General features: G+C 35.2%; 1 protein-coding gene and 1 long non-coding RNA gene across 3 annotated transcripts; both read left to right on the forward strand.

Annotated features, from left to right (window-relative positions):
- Window positions 1-72: 72 nt before the first annotated feature.
- Window positions 73-9,546, forward strand: LOC131553037 (cytochrome P450 4V2). Its single transcript, XM_058797365.1, has 11 exons — window positions 73-462; window positions 549-661; window positions 750-835; window positions 1,929-2,119; window positions 2,760-2,829; window positions 2,928-3,054; window positions 3,647-3,817; window positions 3,889-3,991; window positions 4,173-4,307; window positions 4,733-4,912; window positions 6,422-9,546. The coding sequence occupies exons 1-11, from the start codon at window positions 270-272 to the stop codon at window positions 6,583-6,585; spliced, it is 1,533 nt and encodes a 510-aa protein (XP_058653348.1). The 5' UTR covers window positions 73-269; the 3' UTR covers window positions 6,586-9,546.
- Window positions 9,547-19,327: 9,781 nt separating this feature from the next.
- On the forward strand, window positions 19,328-21,696 carry LOC131553735 (uncharacterized). 2 transcript variants are annotated; one of them, XR_009274249.1, is made up of 4 exons: window positions 19,328-19,537; window positions 20,449-20,518; window positions 20,631-20,782; window positions 21,007-21,696. It is a non-coding gene; the product is annotated as an uncharacterized LOC131553735 (long non-coding RNA). The 2 variants fall into 2 exon arrangements; XR_009274248.1 differs by having other exon boundaries at window positions 19,333-19,537; window positions 20,631-21,696.
- Window positions 21,697-22,148: the final 452 nt, after the last annotated feature.

Below are 22,148 nucleotides of genomic sequence, written 5' to 3' on the forward strand. Positions count from 1 at the left end.
CAAAAAGCAACCAGTAATATGCCAGATCATTATCTATTGCTGCATTACCACTGCTGTCTGTTAATGTTTTAGCGAGAGGCACTTAACCCACAGATAACCTGCATGTGTCCCAGTTATGTATCATTACTCCATCTGTTTGATAAGCCTAGGGTGTTTTTTTTCTCTCTGTTTGTACTAAGCAAGTGAAACAGTTAAGTCTGAAGTTCACGGTGAAGCAGCCTGTGCACTTCATTCAGAGTATTAGCTACGGCCAGCTTCATCCAAACAAAATGGGCGTCCTTTTTGGATTATACATCTTGGGGATTATATTCACAGCCGTTCTTTTACTTCTGTTGGCATCTACTACATATCATCCACTTAAAAATTATATAGGAAAATGGAATGAAATGAGACCAATTCCAGGAATGCCAGGCGCTTATCCAATCATTGGTAATGCACTGCAGTTCAAAACCAATGCAGGCGGTAAGAGACTGTGTTCTTTCTAACTAGCATCAATTAACAACAATCATTTAACACTGCAAAATGATAAAAGTGTGTTTCTGTTGAAGATTTTTTTAACCAGATTATTGAGGGCACAAATGAAAACAGACACCTTCCTCTAGCAAAGGTTTGGGTGGGTCCAGTCCCCTTTCTGGTCCTGTATCATGCAGAGAATATTGAGGTGCCTGCTACTGAAATTTTATCCTTTACTTGTGTATAATTTTCCTCACAGTTGCCAGTTCATTCTCAAACTTATGTTTTCCCATCAGGTGGTCCTCAGCAATTCCAGACACCTTGACAAGTCATACTCATACAGGTTCTTGCACCCCTGGCTCGGCACAGGCCTGCTCACCAGGTGCGATGGGTTTACCACCATTTTTGTGAAAATTATACTGCTTTCTTTCTTTTTATAATTCTTTTACAGTCTGTTGTAATGCTCACTGATAACAACACATGATATGTAGATGTATTATGAAGATGAATAAGGTAAATTCAGTAAAATAACTAAAAGAAGTTAAAATTGTTTCTTCCTTCTTAATATATATTAATAATAAACCAACTGTAAGTAAGCCATTAATTTGTAGACAAATTTTACCCAGCATGTGTGAACACAGTGACTTTTTTTATTTGAGCATCTGACCAGCTTGACTTAGCAATAGTGGCTTAACCAGTTGAATTAGATTGGGCCGGGTTTATCTCTTTCTTTGACCAATGGTAGATGAGGAGAGTGTTTAAAAAAATAATTTTGTTATTTCAGTACTTTCTGAGGGGATTTACATTTATGTAGAGTATTTGGCAGAAATGAACACTGCACTGAAGGTGTAAATTTTTATCAGTTCATGCATGTGAATTTGCATCTTGTATATCAGCACCACTGAGCTTCAGAAAACCACAAAAATTATAAATAAAAAAATCCAAATTTTACATTTAAAATAGAAATATCTAAAATACAGTTTAAATATTCACATTTTGTAAAAAAAAAAAAAAAAAAAAAAACATTAATGCATTAAATACATTCATATGTTATTGTGGTCATTACGGTTATATTTTTTAAATGTTTGAGCACTATTTATGTTTTAAGAATATTAAGAGTACTGCTGTCTTATATCTAAAATGTAAAAAGCTGCAATCATGTCCTTCAAAGCTCAAAACATTTAAAGTCAAACTAAACTTTGTTTCACATACGGTAGAGGACCACCTGCCAAACTGGCAGATCTCATATCTCATATTCAAAAGCAGCTTGCATCAAGCACTGCAAACAAAGTCTATCAAAAGCACAGTAGTTTATAATCAGCCACACTGGACACAGGGTCACTGGCCATCTGTCCAAACACAGCAGAGTCCAGAAACTCAGAAATTGAATATAAAATGATCTCCATATTCACTTGACAGTATTAAAGCTATGTTGAGGTCACAGACTTGACTCTTCCCAACTTTTCTTCCCACAGCACAGGGGAGAAGTGGCGTAACCGGCGTAAAATGCTTACTCCAACCTTCCACTTCTCCATCCTCTCCAACTTCCTGGAGGTGATGAATGAACAAACCGATATTTTGATTCAAAAGATGCACAAGCACATGGACGGAGAACCATTCAACTGCTTCAGCTACATAACATTATGTGCTTTGGACATCATATGTGGTACGGTACAGGTCTTTCCATATATAGTGTGAATATGTGACCCTGGACCACAAAACCAGTCTTAAGTCGCTGGGGTATATTTGTAGCAATAGCCAAAAATACTTTGTATGGGTCAAAATTAATGATTTTTCTTTTATGCCAAAAATCATTAGTATATTAAGTGAAGATCATGTTCCATGAAGATATTTTGTAAATTTCCTACTGTAAATATATCAAAACTTAATTTTTGATTAGTAATATGCATTGCTAAGAACTTCATTTGGACAACTTTAAAGATGATTTTCCCGACCCCAAAGAGCACCTTTAGACATTTTATTGAACTCTCTGAGCACCCTGGACTTTTTTGTCTCTTCATGATTTTCTCAGTATTTAGATTTTTTTACACCCTCAGATTCCAGAATTTCAAATAGTTGTATCCTAACAAACCATACATAAATGGAAAGCTTAATTATTCAGCTTTCAGGTGATGTATAAATCTCAATTTCGAAAAATTGACCCTTATGACTGGTTTTGTGGTCCAGGGTCACATATGAGGTTTTGCTGTTTGCATACTGCTTATGCATGCTAATATGAAAGGCCTTACGCTTATTGTTTAGTTAATAACTATTAACAACACATGGGATGTGTTTGTCTGCAACAGAAACAGCAATGGGAAAGAAGATCTATGCTCAGAGCAATTCTGACTCTGAGTATGTCCAAAGTGTCTATAAGTAAGTAGTGTAATTCAATGTTAGAGCACAGGGAATACATAGGAAAGCCATGTTGTTCTCTCTAAGAACTGACACTACTGTTTATCTCCCTCTTGCAGGATGAGTGACATCATCACCAAGAGACAGAGAGCACCATGGCTGTGGCTAGACTGGATCTACAACAAGTTAAAGGAAGGCAAAGAACATTCCAAAAGACTGAAGATTCTCCATTACTTCACTGCAAGTGTGAGTGATCTTCATCATTATTTACATGGTCAATTCAGGTAAATTGGGACACTTTTTGCCATTGGAGATATCCAAAAAAATATCCAAATTATTCGGAATCAACCCTACTCTATTGTAGAATTTATTAATATTATGAATTAGTTTTTTATTTTTTTTATTTTCAGTTTTAATTGTTGTTTTAGTAATTTTGTTATGTGCTTTTGTCTTTTTTTTATTAGTTTTAAAGATTTATATTTAAATAGCTTTTTTTTGCTATTTAGCTATAAGCTATTTAGCTTTATTTTTTATTTGAGTTTAGTTTTACTTATTTACTTAGAATTGTGTTTCTTGCTAGGTTTTTCATTTAATATTTATTATAATATTTTATTTTATTTTATTTCAGCTCTATTTCAATCAACAACAACAACAACAAAAATTATTTATTTAACAATAACACAATGTAGTGTCAAAATATGATTGTTTCAGGAAAATTAAGTGATTTATTTCTGGTCTGTATGGCACTATGACTGTATGACACTAGCCAAAAAAGACAAATGAGTGTCAAATACCAACCTCCAGATTATTCTTACAGTATTTTCTGTTTTTCTTGAAGGTCATCAAGGAGAGAGCAAAGTTCATGAGTTCTGAACCTGACAGTGATTCTGACCAGGGGCCAAGGAAAAGACAGGCCTTCTTAGATATGCTGTTAAAAACTACTTATGAGGATGGACAGAATTTAAGTCATGAGGACATTCAGGAGGAAGTGGACACCTTCATGTTTGAGGTACAAATAAAACTACAAAAGGAAACTCTGTGAAGACAGAACATTGTCTGAAGAACCATTCTCTTTGACAGGGTCATGATACCACAGCAGCTTCAATGAACTGGGCTTTACATCTGATTGGCTCCCACCCTGAGGTCCAGAAGGCAGTGCAGGCAGAACTACAGGAAGTGTTCGGTAAATTGGTCTTTCTCACATGTGTTATTGAGCGCAATGCCTACCATGTGTTCTTAATAAAACAATTTGTTCTGTTTAGTTCTGCAGCGTAGTCGATAAAGCGTCTAGATGCTTGTGAATGTTTTCTAACAACCTCATTTACTGTAGAGTTCAGCTGTGTCTCCTGCGTTCTGATTGGCAGGTTCTTCAGACCGCCACGTGGGGGTGGAGGACCTGAAAAAGCTGCGCTACCTGGAATGTGTCATCAAGGAGAGTCTGCGGATCTTCCCCTCTGTGCCTCTGTTTGCACGCAGCATCTGCGAGCCCTGTCACATCAGTAGGTGGCAGCAGTTTGTCACCTTGCCAAACACTGCCAGATCAAAGATCTGCACTTTTTGATGCCACTCTCATTATTTGCACCTCAGCATAACAGCAGATGTCACGGCTTCTATTTCCATCTCCCATTGTCAAATATGAAGCAACCGGAGTGTTTATTTCTACTCAGAGCTAAGATTCTTTCATGCCAAAGCAGCTGGATGGAAAACAGCAAATTTTTAGGATGAAAAGTGTTGCAAAACACAATGAATGTATCCGTTTATTAATTATTTAAAAGCTTTATTCTGTCTCCAACACAGGAGTATAGTTTGGTGTGTGCTAAGCCAAATGTAGTGGTGCAGAGTGCTGAATCCTGTTCAATTGTTAAAACGTGTTACATGTATAACATAATTTAACGACTGCTGTTGTTGTGTTGCTCGGTTGCAGATGGGTTCAAGGTCCCAAAAGGAGTGAATGCTGTTATCATACCATATGCTCTTCACCGGGACCCGCGCTACTTTCCAGAACCTGAGGAATTTCGACCGGAAAGGTTTCTGCCAGAGAACAGCAAAGGGAGGCATCCATATGCGTACATCCCTTTCTCTGCAGGGCCAAGAAACTGCATCGGTAAGAAAAAGAACAGAATGATAACAAAAAGTTTTTGCTGTAAAATTGACTTAGAAATTATTATGCTGCATTCTATCCAGAATAATATGAATCATTATAAAAAGGAACACATTTCTGTTTTGGTGTTGATGAGGGGGTACATGAACCTTTTTTATGGGGTTGTGGAGGTACGTACAACAAAAAGGTCTAAAACTGTACCATAACTCTATCATACAGCATTGTATTAGATGTGCCATATGTATAGGGAAGGGAATCATTAAGAATTTAAAGATTATGCTGATTTAAGTCTAACAGTTAGTTGAAAGTTTTATGTTTTTGATTAATTTATTTGTTCAGGAATCACTCTAAAATATGCTCTACATCCAGTGGTTGCATTTAAGTATTTGATTCACTAAAAAGAACTGACTCAATTGAGACATTATTGGGAATTAGACTGCACTGATTGAGCACAATATGTTTGATTTACTAAAAAGAACCGTCTCACTTGAAACGTTTGCTTGGGAATCAGACTATACTTCTTGTGCGCTTTGTGTTTGATCAACTAAAAAGAACTGACTTACTAAAGACCTTTGTTTGGGAATTGGACTACACTTTTCATGCAATGTGTTTGACTCACTAAAATGAAACCGCTCATTAGAGTCATTTGCTCTGTAAACAGACAACACATAGTTGAGCCTTTTTCCCAATGTAGAATCAGTAGCGTCATTCAGTTCCAATATATATATTTTTTTTATGAAACCAGTTCTTGGTTCCCAACCCTAGTCATATAATATCCTCAGAACTCAGGGGTATACAAATTTGTTTCTGGAGGGCCACTGTCCTGCAGAGTTTAGCTCTATCCCTAATTAAACACATCTGAACCAGCTAATCAGTGTTTTCAGACTCACTAGAAACTTAAGTGTTTTTGAGCTGGTTGTAGCTAAAATCTGCAGGATGTTTGTGATTCAGGAGCAGGATTTCATTTTTCAATTCCACAGAATGTGTTTTTACATTCCACTGTGCTGAATTGTTTTTATATATAAACACGCTAGATGGATGTGTTTTAACATTGAGCTCACATTCCAAAAAATCGATGCTCAAGTTAAAAGAATTTAAACTTTTAAAAAAACATGTCTCGAGAACTTGCATTTATAGTGTATAGTGTTCTCTTCCTATTATACATTACCCAAGAGTCAATCTGCTTATTTAGCATGTATAGTTAAAAGATAGATGCAGTTTACTTATCCTCCCTTTGGGCCTCTGTCCCACCTCTGAATAAAACAGATTGTTTCACAGCGAGTGGCGCTTGCAAGTTCAGGTCGCTGGCCACACAAAAGAAGAAGCTTCTAACGAAACTGAACTCCACATACCTTTGGAGATTTATTATTTCAGCACTCGACTCATCTCCAACTACCTTCCAGGAACAAAAGCTCCAAATAAGAGCATTTGTAGAAATTTACTTCATGAACCATTCTGAGACCTTATTCTCTCTTTCCCATTTTCTCTTTGTCTGTGTGTCTGTGGCTCCAGGCCAGCGCTTCGCCATGATGGAGGAGAAGGTAGTTCTTGCTACGATCTTGCGTCGCTTTGACGTAGAGGCGTGTCAGAGCCGTGAGGAACTGCGGCCTCTGGGGGAACTCATTCTGCGTCCAGAGAAGGGCATTTGGATCAAACTACAAAGAAGAACCAAATAACTCTCACCACCATTAAAACTTAAGGTAGCTTTAGTTCTCAAATCACTGACGTTCTAGAGAGTTGTTGTGCTGCTATGAGCAAATTCAAACACAGCTTACTGACTTCTTTTTCATTTGCATTTTCTGTGCTGATTTTATTGGATATTTTGTAGAACAATGGAAAAGGAGAGCTGAGAGTACCAGACTTGTATTGGTAGCTAAAGGCGTAATCAAATTAGTCTAAATTTTATATAAACAAACACCCAAGGAGAGGCAGAAGTTTCCATGTGGAGCTAGTTTTAAGTTAGAAATAGTGTCGATAGCACAAAATAAGTCAAGATGGGGTGATCAGTTTGTTGACTACCCCAACACAGCTACTTACCCCATAAATGTATATAATATATTGATTTGAGTTTAAATTATTTCATCATGAGAGAAGAAATAGACAGCTGAGTATAGTACATGAAACTTGCACAGCAAGTGCAACAACTATAAATTACGCAGTCTAGTGGTCATTAAATAACTACATTTAACTACAAAATGACTCAATATAACTGATATCAAAATATTTCAGAATATTAGAATCAAGTCTGTAAATCAACTGAATTGAGGTAAAACTATATTTGCACTTACCTATGTTTTGAAAACAAATGTGTAGATATTTCATAAATCTTAATGTTTTTTTCTGTTTTGCTGAATGCATGACCAATAAACATAAAAATATTTAATTTAGTTTTACTTAAATACTAAGCTTGCATACATTTAACATGGCTGCATACTGCTTTTCTTTCTTTTGATCTGAACGTACAAATTTGATCATTTGATTTCAGACATATACTGCCATTTAAAAGTTTTAAAGAAATACTTTTATTCAGCAAGTACGCAATAAATTGATCAAAGGTGGTTGTAAAAACATTGAAAGGGTTACTAAAGATTTATCTATCAGATTATACAAAATAGCAGAACTGTTTTCAACATTGATAATATTAAGAAATATTTCTTGAGCAGCAAATCAGCATATTAGAATAATTTCTGAAGGATCGACACTGACGACTAATGGTTGCTGAAAATTCAACTTTGCATCACAGGAATAAATGACTTTTTAATATATATTAAAATAAGCAAGCTATTATTCTGATCAAATAAATCCAGTGAGCATACGTGACTTCTTTCCAAAGCATTACAAATTTTACCAACTCCAGACTTTTGAACAGTAGTGTATTTTAGATGATTGGAAAAGTACTTTAAGTTGCAGCCAGAGTTGCAATATTTGGTAGTCTCAAATTCACACATCTGTTGCAAAAATGCCAAGCAATAAAGCATCTGGCATTAAAGCCCTCAAGGCTCTCCATTATTAGTCAGCTCGAATCACTGGACGAAAACAAATCTTTGGCAAAATACTAAACCGTGTCTGCACATCCAGACATACCAGATACCATTGGCAGCTTATTCAAATACACAGGTTGAATATAAGTAACTCTTTAATCAAACTGACATTCATGTCAGTGGAATGTCTGGAGGCTTTCATTTAGTGGAAATGTTTTCTTTAATTAAAAGGGAAATTTCGGTCTCTGTGTGTATTTTGTCCTTGTCAACAAAACACTTTAAAAAAGCAGCTCAAAATGATTTTCATCAAAAGATCCATTTAGCTCAGAAATGTGACATAAAACATACCATGCCTTTGATATTAATTGGGGCAGTGATTATAATTTGTTTGTTTATCTGGAGCATGAGCAACAACCGAATTTGTCCTCGGGGAGATTTTGCTAATTATATGAATTTGCATGAATAAGTTTCTCAGTCATCAGTCTGTGATGTCCAGTACCGAATATATTTCTTTAAGCATTTCTTCACAGCTTTTCTTTTGATGCCGTCACCTGTAGAATTGTGCTCTTGTTCTGAGCAGAAGCCACTAATGCACTTTGAGCCTGTTCTCTCAGCTCATTTGGAGTCATTTGGGGTTGATGGGTAATAAGGAGCAGGGCTCCTCCACAGAGAGGCAGTGTTGCTCTGAGCAGTGTCGGTGAGAGGACACCACACAGACTGATGGGAAAATCAGTTGACCCTGCCAAGCCCCAAACCGCTACTGCAACTTCACTGAGAACAAATCAAGAAAATCCCATGTGATGCACAGACTACAACACAAACCTCTAGTTAAAACTTATCTTAAATGCATGTTTCTCCTGTTACTGAGATGAGTAGAAATATTTATGTACATTTCCTAGCTGCTCAAAGTGATTGTGATTGCAGTTGTATGGCTTTGTACCATTTTTTTTGTTTGTTTGTTTTTTAAATACACATTGTGTCTACTAGTACTCTTACATGGTGACAGATAATAAATGAGTATTCTGGGTAAATTGTATAGTAATATATCAATCCATAATTAATTATTGGCAAAAAAAAAAAGGAAATATTTAAAATTGATGAAACAGATTAGAGCTTGAAGGGTTATACTGTAAGTGAACATGTGCATACATACCTTAGAGATGAGAGATTTCAAAGAGGTTTACATTCCATCTGTGTTATTAGATCTGTGTCACTCAGAAAGCAGGAAATCATTTACAGGTTAACAACAGTTTTGAATCTCAAGCTCTTTGTTTTGAAACCAGCATATGGTCACGACTCCTGACCATACTTGAATAAAAAAATAAATTTTTAAAAACACACATAGAGATTGAGAGAGGAACACTGAAAACTGTTTTTTCTTCATTTCAAATTATATAATCAGAAACAAACTGAGTGAAAGTTTAACTAAAATAAAATTAGACGCCATCCTATATTTGATCTTATGATTATTTATAATAATAAAGGGTCACACTTTATATTAGGTGGCCTAAACTACTATGTACTTACATCAAAAAATGTACAATGTACTTATTGTGTTCATACTGTATTACAAAACACTTTTGCTGCTATTGAGGTGAGATACTGGTAAGGTTAGGGACAGGTTTGGTGGTCTGGGTAGGTTTAAGGGTGGGTTAAAGTGTAAGGGATGGGTCAACAATGTAATTATAAATGTAATTACAGATGTAATTATATATAGGTATTTTTAAAACTATAAGTACAATGTGAAAACATGTATGTAAACAATAAGTGCATTGTACCAAATTATTAATTCAAATGTAAGTACATATTAGTTAAGGCCACCTAATATAAAGTGAGACCCTCAAATGTACATCCATACATGTGATTCAGAGAACGAACATATGCACAAAAAATGTACGTATGCCTTTCTTGCAGATGTGAAATTTATAAACTCAAAATATTCTTCAAATTGTGTGCAACTGAATGGTTTCAGATTGCCGCCTTGTAAACTCCATCTAATAAATGTCATTAACATATAATAGAGCACCAGTCAACTTCCAAATCTTTTACTTGAAAATGGCAAGAGGCAAGAATTGCTTAGATTCCCAAATACTTGCAGAAATTCAACTTTCTGCCATAAGGAAAAGTGCATACTGTATATCTGCTTAGACCCTGACATAAGAATTTTTCCACATCAAAGACCGTTTTTTATAAATACTGAACCTTGATTTTAGTGTTCACACATTCTAAGATCAAATCTGTGTGTATGTTTTATAAATGAGGTCCTTGGTTTGTCCCGCTATTGCGAGCTGCATGAACTTAAACCCGATGATCATATTCTCCAGCATGATTTCAGATCATCCAAAGAGCATCTTGTGCTTTTATGGAAGCAAGAACATCAGACTGTCTGTACAAAGAATCACATTATCATAGTCACAAATTGAATTATTTGATTAGAGATCTAGAAATAGAGCTGAATCTTAAATATTCCATTTTACGTCATAAAATTTCTTTGTTTTGAATGTTCCAGAGTCCTGCAAATCTCCGTACTGCTTTCCATTTCAAGGTTTAATGAAAAAAATCACAGCTTTTCAGCCAGGTCTCAGACTTCTGGAGCCCACTCTACTTCTAAACATATGGTAGTATCCACCTGCACTAACTGTGCAGCAGGAAGGTGAGCATGTGCCCGTGTTTGCTTTAGCTGGAAGGCACAGTCATTAAAGCACAAGGAGATTACAGAATATAACTCAGTCTTAAGTGTTCCATTCGTCAAAGGACACGTCTCATCAAACGCTTCTACCTACGTCTGCCGCACACAGATCAATGCATAAAGGAGAGTGTCAAATCCCTTCTTCCGGAAACAACTTGAGTTACGCGGAATAGTGAAGAAAGTCACAGGAGTAAAAGACTGGGGAAGGGATGGCATCATTTCAGCCATTTAAGCAAGTATTTTCAATAATAATAATAATAAAAATTATTACTCAGCAATTTTGCTCTTTGTTCACCAAAAAAATTATAGAGCTACCTCCATTTTAAACATGACGTACACTATATAAACACATGCCTCCGATTGCTTCTCTGACCTTCTTCCTTACCTGAGGCCTGGACAAGTCAAACAGGAATAAAAGCGGACATAATTGCTTTCAGAGTCCATTTGCAGAAAGCAAAAGGGCTACTTAATTTCAATCACTGAGTTGTTTTAGAACGTATGAAAGCTGTCTTTGTTTTTCTAAAATACTTTGAACACAACAGAAAGATGTTCTGATGTCAATAATTAGCATAACTCGATTGGTCTGCTGCAATTAAATAGCAGTTTAAGTATTGCGAGTGATGAAAAAAGCCTTCTGTCATTTGCATATGATATAAAGACAGAAATATGGAAGTGTTTAAAAGATTAGTTAAATCATTAATTTTAATCATTTACATTTTTTATAGTAATTATTTCATCAACATTACAGAATATGTAATTGTTAACAAAGATACTGGTAATGGTAACTAATGAGAATTTGTTATTATTACGCCGGTCTCTGGAATACTTGATTCTTATTGGTCAATCGGTATTTCTGTATGGGCACTATTACTTTCTAGTCTGGTGTATCACACCACAGACTCACTCTTTCATTTCATACAAATGCAACTTGTACCATTGTATTTTGTAATGGAATGTTTTTGCTTGATGGTATTCAAGCTTTAAAATGATATGTGACCCTGGACCACAAAACCAGTCTTAAGTCGCTGGGGTATATTTGTAGCAATAGCCAAAAATACATTGTATGGGTCAAAATTATCCATTTTTCTTTTATGCCAAAAATCATTAGGATATTAAGTAAAGATCATGTTCCATGAAGATATTTTGTAAATTTATTACCGTAAATGTATCAAAACTTCATTTTTGATTAGTAATATGCATTGCTAAGAACTTCATTTGGACAACTTTAAAGGTGTTTTTCTCAATATTTTGATTTTTTTTGCACCCTCAGATTCCAGATGTTCAAATAGTTGTATCTCAGCCAAATATTGTCTGATCCTAACAAACCATACATCAATGGAAAGCTTATTTAGTCAGCTTTCAGATGATGTATAAATCTCAATTTCGAAAAATTGACACTTAAGACTGGTTTTGTCGTCCAGGGTCACATACTGTATACGATAAAATGATAATTTTGATTCATTTGTTTTGATTCTCCAATGCAAGACTAATAGAGAGGCAGCATGACTTTCAGCAAAATCAGAAAGTAGACTTCAAACACAAAGCACATGCATCATTTCAATATCAAAACAGGAGTTTATGACAAAGGCACTTTTACATGGAGCATATGTTTGTTTTTTGTCCTTGTGTTAAAGACCTGGATTTGGGAACTTCTTCATGTACCCCACATTTGCGATTAAATCGTCAATCATTTAGTCATCATCTTTTAGCATCGCTGTTTATATTATTTTAAGGCAGCGAAATATTTATTTATAATATTAATATTTATTTGAAGTGAGCCTTTGTTAAGTGGCACATCAGTATCTTTAGTCCATTAATAGGTCTCTATAGTTGTAACCATGTGCTTTTTGAAGTGTTCATGGAACGCTTGAATATCCCTCGCAGACACTGAATCGAGACAGTAATCCAAACCCTAGCTAATTGGAGTGTGACTTTAGGTCATGCTTTCAGAGCGACCTGGACTTAGATTCCCCTGGAGCAACATGGATGCTCTCCATTTCAACCTTAATTTGGACTTCAGTGTGGTGGATCTGCACAGATCTTCAACATGAAAGAAAAGGGAAATTGATTTTCTGGAGCCTGGTTTCCATGAGCTGAATATTTAAATTCCCCCAATCCCTTCAACAGCTCCAGGCTTTGGAAGATACCCAGTTCCTTATCGATGATTCAACTTACTCATTGGTTTTTCATCAAGGGCATGTTGTGAAGAGCTGTCAAAGAAGATTTAAGATAAAGTTATTTTCTATCTGAATACACACTGTAAGTTGCAGTCTAAAGTTGGCTTTGCCCTCTTCCTGACACAGTTAAAGACGAAGAGCTCTAATGAGTTGGAGCGAGTTAACTATGTGCTATATTGAACAACAGTGCCTCACCTCTTCAACACGGAGCAGGAGGCTAATACAGACCTCATTCCCTTAACAAATGTTACACTATTAATATGCCAGAGGAGTGGAAGAAGATCTGTTATTGTTAGTAGCGTCCTGATTTACATTTTTCGCATGACTGAATGAATAGTTGGCCAGATATTTTAAAAACATAGGCCTAACAGTCCTGTAAAACTTGGGACAAAGTATCTATCTATCTATCTATCTGGCAAAGACATCCCCTTTTGCACTAACAGAGTGCAAAATTGCAATCTGGCATAGATTGAAAGTCATTTTCTCTCATAACACTGATGAATCTTTGTCAGAATACCTAGATGCACCATTCATCAATTAATTCATGATCATATTCTGTGTTTATTGTGTGATCAGTGAGAAGAAAAATGCCCTTCAAATGTCTTTTTCTGCAATATGGATCTTGCGTCATTGATTTCTGCTTGCCATGAGTGGAGCCCGATGGCTTTAGGCTGAGTTCATGCTATCAGTGTTTGCCTGGCAGTGGCAAATATACTGATCAAAGATATTTAATATATAAGAATGAAATGGAGTAGATTTCTCTGTTTTATCTAGCAGTATAGCATACACATGACCCTGGACCACAAAACCAGTGTTAAGTCACTGGGGTATATTTGTAGCAATAGCCAAAAATACATTGTATGGGTCAAAATTATCAATTTTTTTTAAAGCCAAAAATCACTAGGATTTTAAGTAAAGATCATGTTCCATGAAGATATTTTGTAAATTTCTTACCATAAATGTATCGAAACTTAATTTTCAAATAGTAATATGCATTGCTAAGAACTTCATTTGAACAACTTTAAAGGCGATTTTCACAAAATTTTGATTTTTTTTTGCACCCTCAGATTCCAGATTTTCAAATAGTTGTATCTCGGCCAAATATTGAGAATACAGTCAAGCAAAGCCGATTCAAACACTTGTGAGAGCTTCACAAGGAGAGAACTGAAGCTGGAGTCAGTGCATCAAGAGTCACCACGCTCAGACGTCTTCAGGAAAAGGGCTACCAAGCCACTTCTGAACCAGAGACAACGTCAGAAGCATCTTACCTGGGCTGTGGAGAAAAAGAACTGGACTGTTGCTCAGTGGTCCAAAGTCCCCTTTTCAGATGAAAGTAAATTTTACATTTCATTTGGAAATCAAGGTCCCAGAGTCTGAAGGAAGAGTGGAGCGGCACAGAATCCATGTTGCTTGAAGTCCAGTGTGAAGTTTCCACAGTCAGTGATGATTTGGGCTGTCATGTCATCTGCTGGTGTTGGTCCACTGTGTTTTCTGATGTCCACAGTCAACGCAGCCATCTACCAGGAAATTTTAGAGCACTTCATGCTTCCTTCTGTTGACAAGCTTTATGGAGATGCTGATTTCATTTTCCAGCAGGACTTGGCACCTGCCCACACTGCCAAAGGTACCAAAAGCTGGTTCAATGACCATAGTGTTACTGTGCTTGATTGGCCAGCAAACTCACCAGACCTGAACCCCATAGAGAATCTGTGGGGTATTGTCAAGAGGAAGATGAGAGACACCAGACCCAACAATGCAGATGAGCTGAAGGCCACTATCAGAGCAACCTGGGCTCTCATAACACCTGAGCAGTGCCACAGACTGATCGACTCTATGCCACCGCATTGCTGCAGTAATTCAGGCAAAAGGAGCCCCAACTAAGTATTGAGTGCTGTACATGCTCATACTTTTCATTTTCATACTTTTCATTTGGCCAAGATTTCTAAAAATCCTTTCTTTGTATTGGTCTTAAGTAATATTCTAATATTTTGAGATACTGATTTTTGACTTTCATGAGCTGTAAGCTCTAATCATCAAAATTAAAAGAAATAAACATTTGAAATATATCAGTCTGTGTGTAATGAATGAATATAATATACAAGTTTCACTTTTTGAATGGAATTAGTGAAATAAATCAACTTTTTGATGATATTCTAATTATATGACCAGCACCTGTAGAATGTTAGATTTATAAATGTGGGTAAGAGCATTTGTACATCCCTGTACTCTTTGTGTTGTGTAATCTCTTAATTCCTTGAAAATGCCGTATATATATTCTCTTGATGTCAAAGTTGATTTGTATTATGTGGAACATAAGTAGAACTGTGCGTGACATTTGGAAGGTCATATAGGTAAACATATAGGCACAGAGTTATCATCCCTGTCAACAGTAAAGGTCATCAGTTTCCAGAAATTCAGAAAATAAAAGTAAAAAATATACTGACAACATTCCAGGAATTAGTTACCTAATAACCATACATTTCATTAAATGATTTAATAGTCAGAAGTTAATTTAGTAGAGATTATGTTAAATGTAATGGTACATTACACACATGACACTACAATAATACAAGGAACATTAACAACATAAAAACACCTATAATGCACATAATCGATAACATAAGCAAACATTATTTAAATAAAATATCAAATGTTCGGCATCATACAGAGACTTCTGGAAGCACCCTTTACTGCAATTCAAGGGAAAATAAAGGTGATTCATATTCACTTGTTTCCTTTTTATATATATATATATATATATATATATATGTACATTTACTTTTTACATTTTCCTCCCAAAATCCATACTTAAAATACATTGCTGTACAATTACTATATATATTACTATATATACAGTAAATATGTTTTTAAATATACTAACTGTAAAAGTTACCTTACAATTAACCAATTAACTGCTTTTATACTACAGAATTTTTTCTGTTAAAATTATAAACATATTTACAGTTTGATAATGGTCTATTGACCTTACTTTTACAAGCCAAATCACAAAAAAGAAAAGAAAAAGAAAACCAGCACCAACATGCGATTTCTTTCTTTTTCTATTCTGATGTTTCATTTAATATCACTGCCTAAAATTATTACCATTCTTCCCAGAACTAAAAAAGCTTATACTATTATTTGTGCTTAAGAATATATTACAATATAAAACACATTTTATGCAGCGACAGAATAAGAATTTGAAATAGCATCTAATTTTCATAAGACAGGATACAACGGTCGGTTACAAGTAAACAAGCAAGACTGTTTACTGTTAGTTACACACTACATCTGTCACACAGAAACTCGAGAGCTTCATGAATGCATGATCATTTTCATCCTTATTATTATCACTTACTGTAAATAACCGTTCTCTGAGATGACAGACACAGCGACTGCGAGTGCTGCCGTGTGATACGTGCTTATGATTATACAATGGAAGAGACATTTTCCTCCAGCTAGGTAATAATGACAATGTGTAGCGAGAGAGTGACAGGAAGGACCAGTTCAAAGAGTGTATTTTTACCAGCAGGGGCACTCACCACGAGACGGTTTTCCAGCTCTTCATAGCTTCTGGATCAGATTGCCTCAGTCTGTGTTTGTTAACAACCAAACACAGGACAAATGGGACAGCCGCACACTGCCAGGCAACATCAGCAAGGAAACTGCAAGACTGAATAGAGACCTGATCTTTAGAATAGAAGCCACCCACTTCTCAGCCTACACAGCCCTGCTCTTTAACTTTGAAAATGTCTTTAGAGAATTGTGGGAAAAACACATGGAACGAGACCAAAAGCATCGTCAATGCATATGTGAGATGAGCAACCTCCTTCTTGAGGGATCAGACAGACTGCTTTAATGTAGGATCTGCCAGCGTTTATTTCCGTGTCATTTGACGCTCTTTGTTTTCTTTAGAAGGGGAAAGATGCATCATAAAGATGCACATTCATCTGTGCTGTGAGCTGACAACTAGATAACTAGTGCTTGTGCTGTTGCCATAACTCAATATTATAGAGTTGAACCCCTGAGGCTTGATCTTGACCAGGTATTGATTCATTTCTGTCTGAGACTGCAGATGCTGCTCATGTCTGGATATCAAGTTATCAGGTTTATTTTGAGGATTAATTGTTAAAGGAATAGTTCCCCAATAATCATTTTTAGGTGAACTGTTTCTAATATGTGACATTGAATTTACAGGTTGTCATACTCACTGAATTTTCAGGATTATCCTTGCACTGTACTGGTAAATATATACCTGATCTGAATTTAATTTCCTTAAATGTATGTAAAATGGTAGAATCTAACAGGAATAACTATTTTGAATTACTATAATTGGTTCATTAAAGTTTAGATTTAGATATTACCACATGCAGCACATTTTATATTTGAGTTATTATCATCATCATAATAATGATGATAATAAGTATTATTATTATTTTATTGCTGTTGTTAATACTTTTTTTTTTAATCAACTTTTTCAGTGTAAAATATATCCATTAAAAGCTTGAATTTTTATGATTTAAAAAAAGAAAAGAGAATACATTGATTTGAATAAAGGTGACAGTAAATATGATTATAGTGTTGCAAACACTTTTTGGTTTGTTTTTTACTTTCTATTCATCAAAGAATGAGCTTTCCTCAAATGTTAAGTGGCACAACTTTGTTCAACAATGATGATAACAAAATTTATTTCTGGAGAAATTGTCACTTGCTGATTTGATAACTAAAGTTATATATGTGGCATATAGAGTAATATCTGCTAAAAAATTATTATACGCAGTTTTATAAAAACTTATAAGCGGTGTATTACTGTACACATCATACTAATACAATTCATGTGTAAATATACTAGAGAAGAGTGTAATGCAGACACAGATAATCTCAGAAAATTACCGGCCCCCTATAGCTAGTAATATACAGTAAATACCGACAGCTTAGATTACTTCCAAAAATGTAAAAACGTGCTTTTCAGGAAGGCTGTAAGGAATAAACCAAAGTTTATGTACTTTGTGGACAGGCTTCCTTAGGGCAAGGTTAGCATGAAGGAATCCGCTCTGAGGCGATGAGGGCAGACTGAAGCACAGAGATAATGCACTGCCGAGCAGAGGCTGGATTTACAGACGTGGGGGACCAGAGCGATAAGAAGTGAGATGCGTGGGGGCAGGGCTGCTGGTTACCAATTGAGTCAGCAGAACCGTGAGTGAGGTGAACGTGTTTAAATTGGATTTTGGATGGGTCAGAGGGTTAATGGAGCACAGGAGATCAGGGGTGTACCGTGGGGAGAGTTGAGGAGGAAACTATAGTGTTTGTCATGTGAACAAGAGACTGGGTCATTAGAGATTGACTCAACTCATTGATGTGTGTAACATTATATACTCGATGATGTGTAACATTATATACAGAGATTAGATTCAGTTATTTGAAAAATATCTTTAACTGAGTGATGAATGAACCAGGTCAGAAAAATACTCTTCATAATAATGAGCTTTATTTGTTCTAACATCTGTTGTTGTCATAGGCAGTGTTTGGGAGTAATGGGAAGTCCGAGTCATTTTAGTCAATCGTTGTGTTCATCTAAATGAACCAGATGCCCGCATGGCATTTAACATTTTTTATTATAAACAGTACACATAAAACCTTGTATACAATATCCTGGGAGCATAAAAGACAGATGCATTAAATCAGGCGATGGGTTTTTCCCCCCAGCACAGACACCTGTCTAACCATTTTGAATCACAGAAGTATGATGAATTATCGCACATTACAATAAACTGTATATAAAATGTATATGAAAATATTTTTTAATGTTTTAATAATATTAAAATGATTGGATCTTTGCATATATATATATATATATATATATATATATATATATATATATAAGGATGATGTGACACTGAAGACTGGAGTCTATTTGTGAGTGTGAAAGTGTTTAAATGATTAGTTAGAAAAATTGAAAGATATTTTAACACTTATAAATGACAGTATATGTCTGCAGGCAATTATGAATGCATCATCAACTGTTTTTATTTATCAATTTATAAGTGCATGTATTTTTTATTTTACATTGTTCAGATCACCTCCGTGTAGGATGTCATTAAGGTTCAGGCTGAAAATCTGATCTGTGATCAAGTCTAAAATGGGTCAAGGAATGGTTAATAAAAAATGGCAAAAAGCCGATATCTGGCACAGAGCATAGTATGACACAACACACACATCTATCCCTACAGGCAATAGAGCAAGCGGGTCACGATTACACATCTTTGCATGAGCCTATGGTGAGATATGCTTTTCTCATGTCTTACCGAGTGAATACTTAATGTAGCATTATCTCTTCATCGATGTTATGGCTTTACAAACAGATAAAGTGGGAATTGTCAAGCCTAGAGCACCCTGCTGATTTCCATCTCTACAAAGACCTGCACAAGCTAGAATATTACAGAATGTGATTTGGTTAAATCAAAATTCACACTGTAAAAAATTGCTGTAGTTTCTACAGCAAAATTGTACAGAATTTTACTGTTTAAACATTTTACAAGATTTAGCTGTAATTCGCAATGCATTATGGGTCAAATAAGGTTTTACAGTTGTTAACTGTATATTTCCATGTCAACTGTAATTAATTTACAAGAAGCAGGTGTTATCACTGTAGCTCCTGCTTTTTACACTACTTTACTGTAGTGTGGCATTATGGGATTGCGCGCGCATCGTTCAAATCTGAAATCCAGCCGACTGGAGCAGTGCCAGAACGATTGAAGATTAGAGGCTTTATTCATAATTCCTGGTAAATTCACTTAAGAAATATATCATTTTATATTTATTTAAGTTAATGTATAAGTGATATCATGTCACAATAGCCTGCTATCACACATTTAGAAATGAGAAATTGTGTCTATTGCCACTGTAGTTGTACTCGACATTAAAGCTTGTCCGGGACAATTTTTTTGTGAAATACATCTTTAACATTACATGCCGGATTAGACAAGTTAGCCTGATTAAAACTTGAGTGAAAAAAAATAACTAACGTTAGGGAAGCATCGAATCGCAAGACTGATTCTGATTTTGCTAATGTTACATTCAACAAACAAATAACCTTAACAACACACATAAACTCACAGAAGAAACATGAGGTAAATGTTCAAACTGTTGAGTTTATTTATAACACATGATATTGTTAAGTAGCATAACAAGTGATCTGTTGCTGATTATCATGTTTGCAAATGTTACGTAGTTCAATAAACAATTAGTTAACATTAAGTTACTTACTTTTTAGACACAATATTGACTGTTGTTTTATTTCACCAACGAAAATCGTTCCAAACAAAGATCAAAAGCAAAACTCAGCTGTGTTTTTTACTGAATGATTCAGCATTCTGAACGAATCGGTTCAATGAATGACTCAATTGACTCACTCATTAAATTATTTGCTCCCACCTAATGGTGGTTTAGTTTCACGTTTAAAAAGTATCATTGCATTTTTACAACGTTTCTTATTTGTAATTTCAAAAATTAATGTAAAACATTAATGTCATAACACAGTTGTAATTTTGCATTAGAAATTATTTGTTAATCAAATGTAAAATTTATTTTAAAATATATGCCTTTTTGGGTGTTCATTATGGTCTCATTTATGTAAATGCATTTTTTTTTTTTTTTTTTTTTAAATCACAAGATAATTTTCATTATTTCTTGTAGGTGCAAAGAATAGCAGCTGATGTGGAGAAATGTTTGATGCTTCAAGACTCTCTGAAGCTGATTATATTAGGTAATGTATTAATTCTGTTGTAAATCATTTGATAAACTTGTATTTTAGATTACATTTTATATTGAAATACTGTATTGTAAGTTACATTGTTGCTTCTATTTATTCATTTCAGGTGCACCCAGTGGCTTTTGACTAGGCCTATTCGAGGGTCACATGGTTGTGAATTCATACCTCAACTTTGTGGCTGGATTTTCAGTCTTATTACAACTTCAGCCTGGCGTCCCGGGAGCAGGCGTCTTTTGCACACTTGAGTTAATTTCAAAGGTAACATGTTTTACTCGAGTAATTTCATTTGTGAAAAAGGTTACTTATTTAGTTTAAGTACTGGTAAATGCTGATTGTATTGTATAATTTTTATGATTTTTATATATATCAAATTTTTCCATTTATTTCATTGAGCTAGTGTTACGTTCCACGTGTATTTGTGTATATTGTTTTGTTTTTCTCGCTCTCCTGTCTTTTTGTACTTTGATTTGCTCCGCTTCTAGGTCGATGTTTATTGGTGGACTCGACTGTCAATCATCATTCTGACGTCACGATGTTCTGCCCATCCCAAGTGCCAGCTGTATTTGAGGACGCGGGTTGATTGTGTGTGCGTGCGCCACGCCAGCGTACCTTGTGCTTCCAACGCGGTCAGCAGTCTTGTGTCGACACCAATTGTCTCCCGAGGCTTAATGTATTTTGCCTTAAGGAGTTATGCTTTGCTTTATTTGTAGATTTGTTTATTGGCTATTGACTTGTATCGAATCCTTTGGAAAAGATCACGCCGATGTGGGTGTTGGAGTTTCAGTCCTATCATGGGTTAAGTTCAAAGTAAAGGATGCATTTTAGCGCCTCGAATCTGCTTAATCAAATGTGTCTATCAGTGATGATTTGAATACTTAGTCAACTGTTGTGATACTGTTTTCTTGTCTTTGATTAGGTTAGTTTGTACTTTGTTAGATTAGATTTCTGAGTGTTACGCCACCCCTGTAATTTATTTCCCTTTTGTACATATTATTTGTATTTGTCTACAAGGCGCCCAGTAAAGATCTTTTTCTTTGGCAATACTTGTTCTCAGGACCATCTTTGATCCGCACCACATCCCGTAACAATTGTCTCATATAAATGTTATGGTATCATCCCGTTTTAACATCAAACACGTAACAGCTAGTTTCATTCAATACTGAACTTTATTCTAAAGCTTCTGCTTGTTTTTATGTGCAGATGTTTTGTTGGAATCACAACACTCACTGGATACAAGACGGATATACAGAGGCAAAACAAGTGGAAAGGTCTCAGAGAAGAGGGACAACCTCAAAGTTGATGGACTTTCAGTATGCATTTATTAAATTGTATTTTGCAAGAATATTCTAAATTTAATAGAACATAAGCTCAAACAACAGAATTTGTGGTATAATGTTGATTCCAGCATTTTATTTTAATCCTTTAACCAAAATTATACAAATTCTGTTGATTGACCTTAATTTTTTTATAGAAAGTAAATGTTCTACTCAGAATATGGCTTATTTTTTGTGATATAACAGTTATTTGTAGTTATTTCGTGATGCTATGTTATTTTTATTATAAGATTTTAACTGTTGAAAGACTGACATTTTTATTTTTACCAGTAAAAGCCTTGCAATGTCTT

This window comes from Onychostoma macrolepis, chromosome 14 (assembly GCF_012432095.1).
Source record: "Onychostoma macrolepis isolate SWU-2019 chromosome 14, ASM1243209v1, whole genome shotgun sequence".
Lineage (NCBI taxonomy): Eukaryota > Metazoa > Chordata > Actinopteri > Cypriniformes > Cyprinidae > Onychostoma > Onychostoma macrolepis.

Bases quoted from the DNA above. Each gene is read 5' to 3' on its own strand.
- LOC131553037 (XM_058797365.1), top strand. From the start codon at position 270: ATGGGCGTCCTTTTTGGATTATACATCTTGGGGATTATATTCACAGCC. The intron at 463-548 runs GTAAGAGACTGT...TTTCTGTTGAAG, and splicing joins GTTCAAAACCAATGCAGGCG to ATTTTTTTAACCAGATTATT. The intron at 4,913-6,421 runs GTAAGAAAAAGA...CTGTGGCTCCAG, and splicing joins AGGGCCAAGAAACTGCATCG to GCCAGCGCTTCGCCATGATG.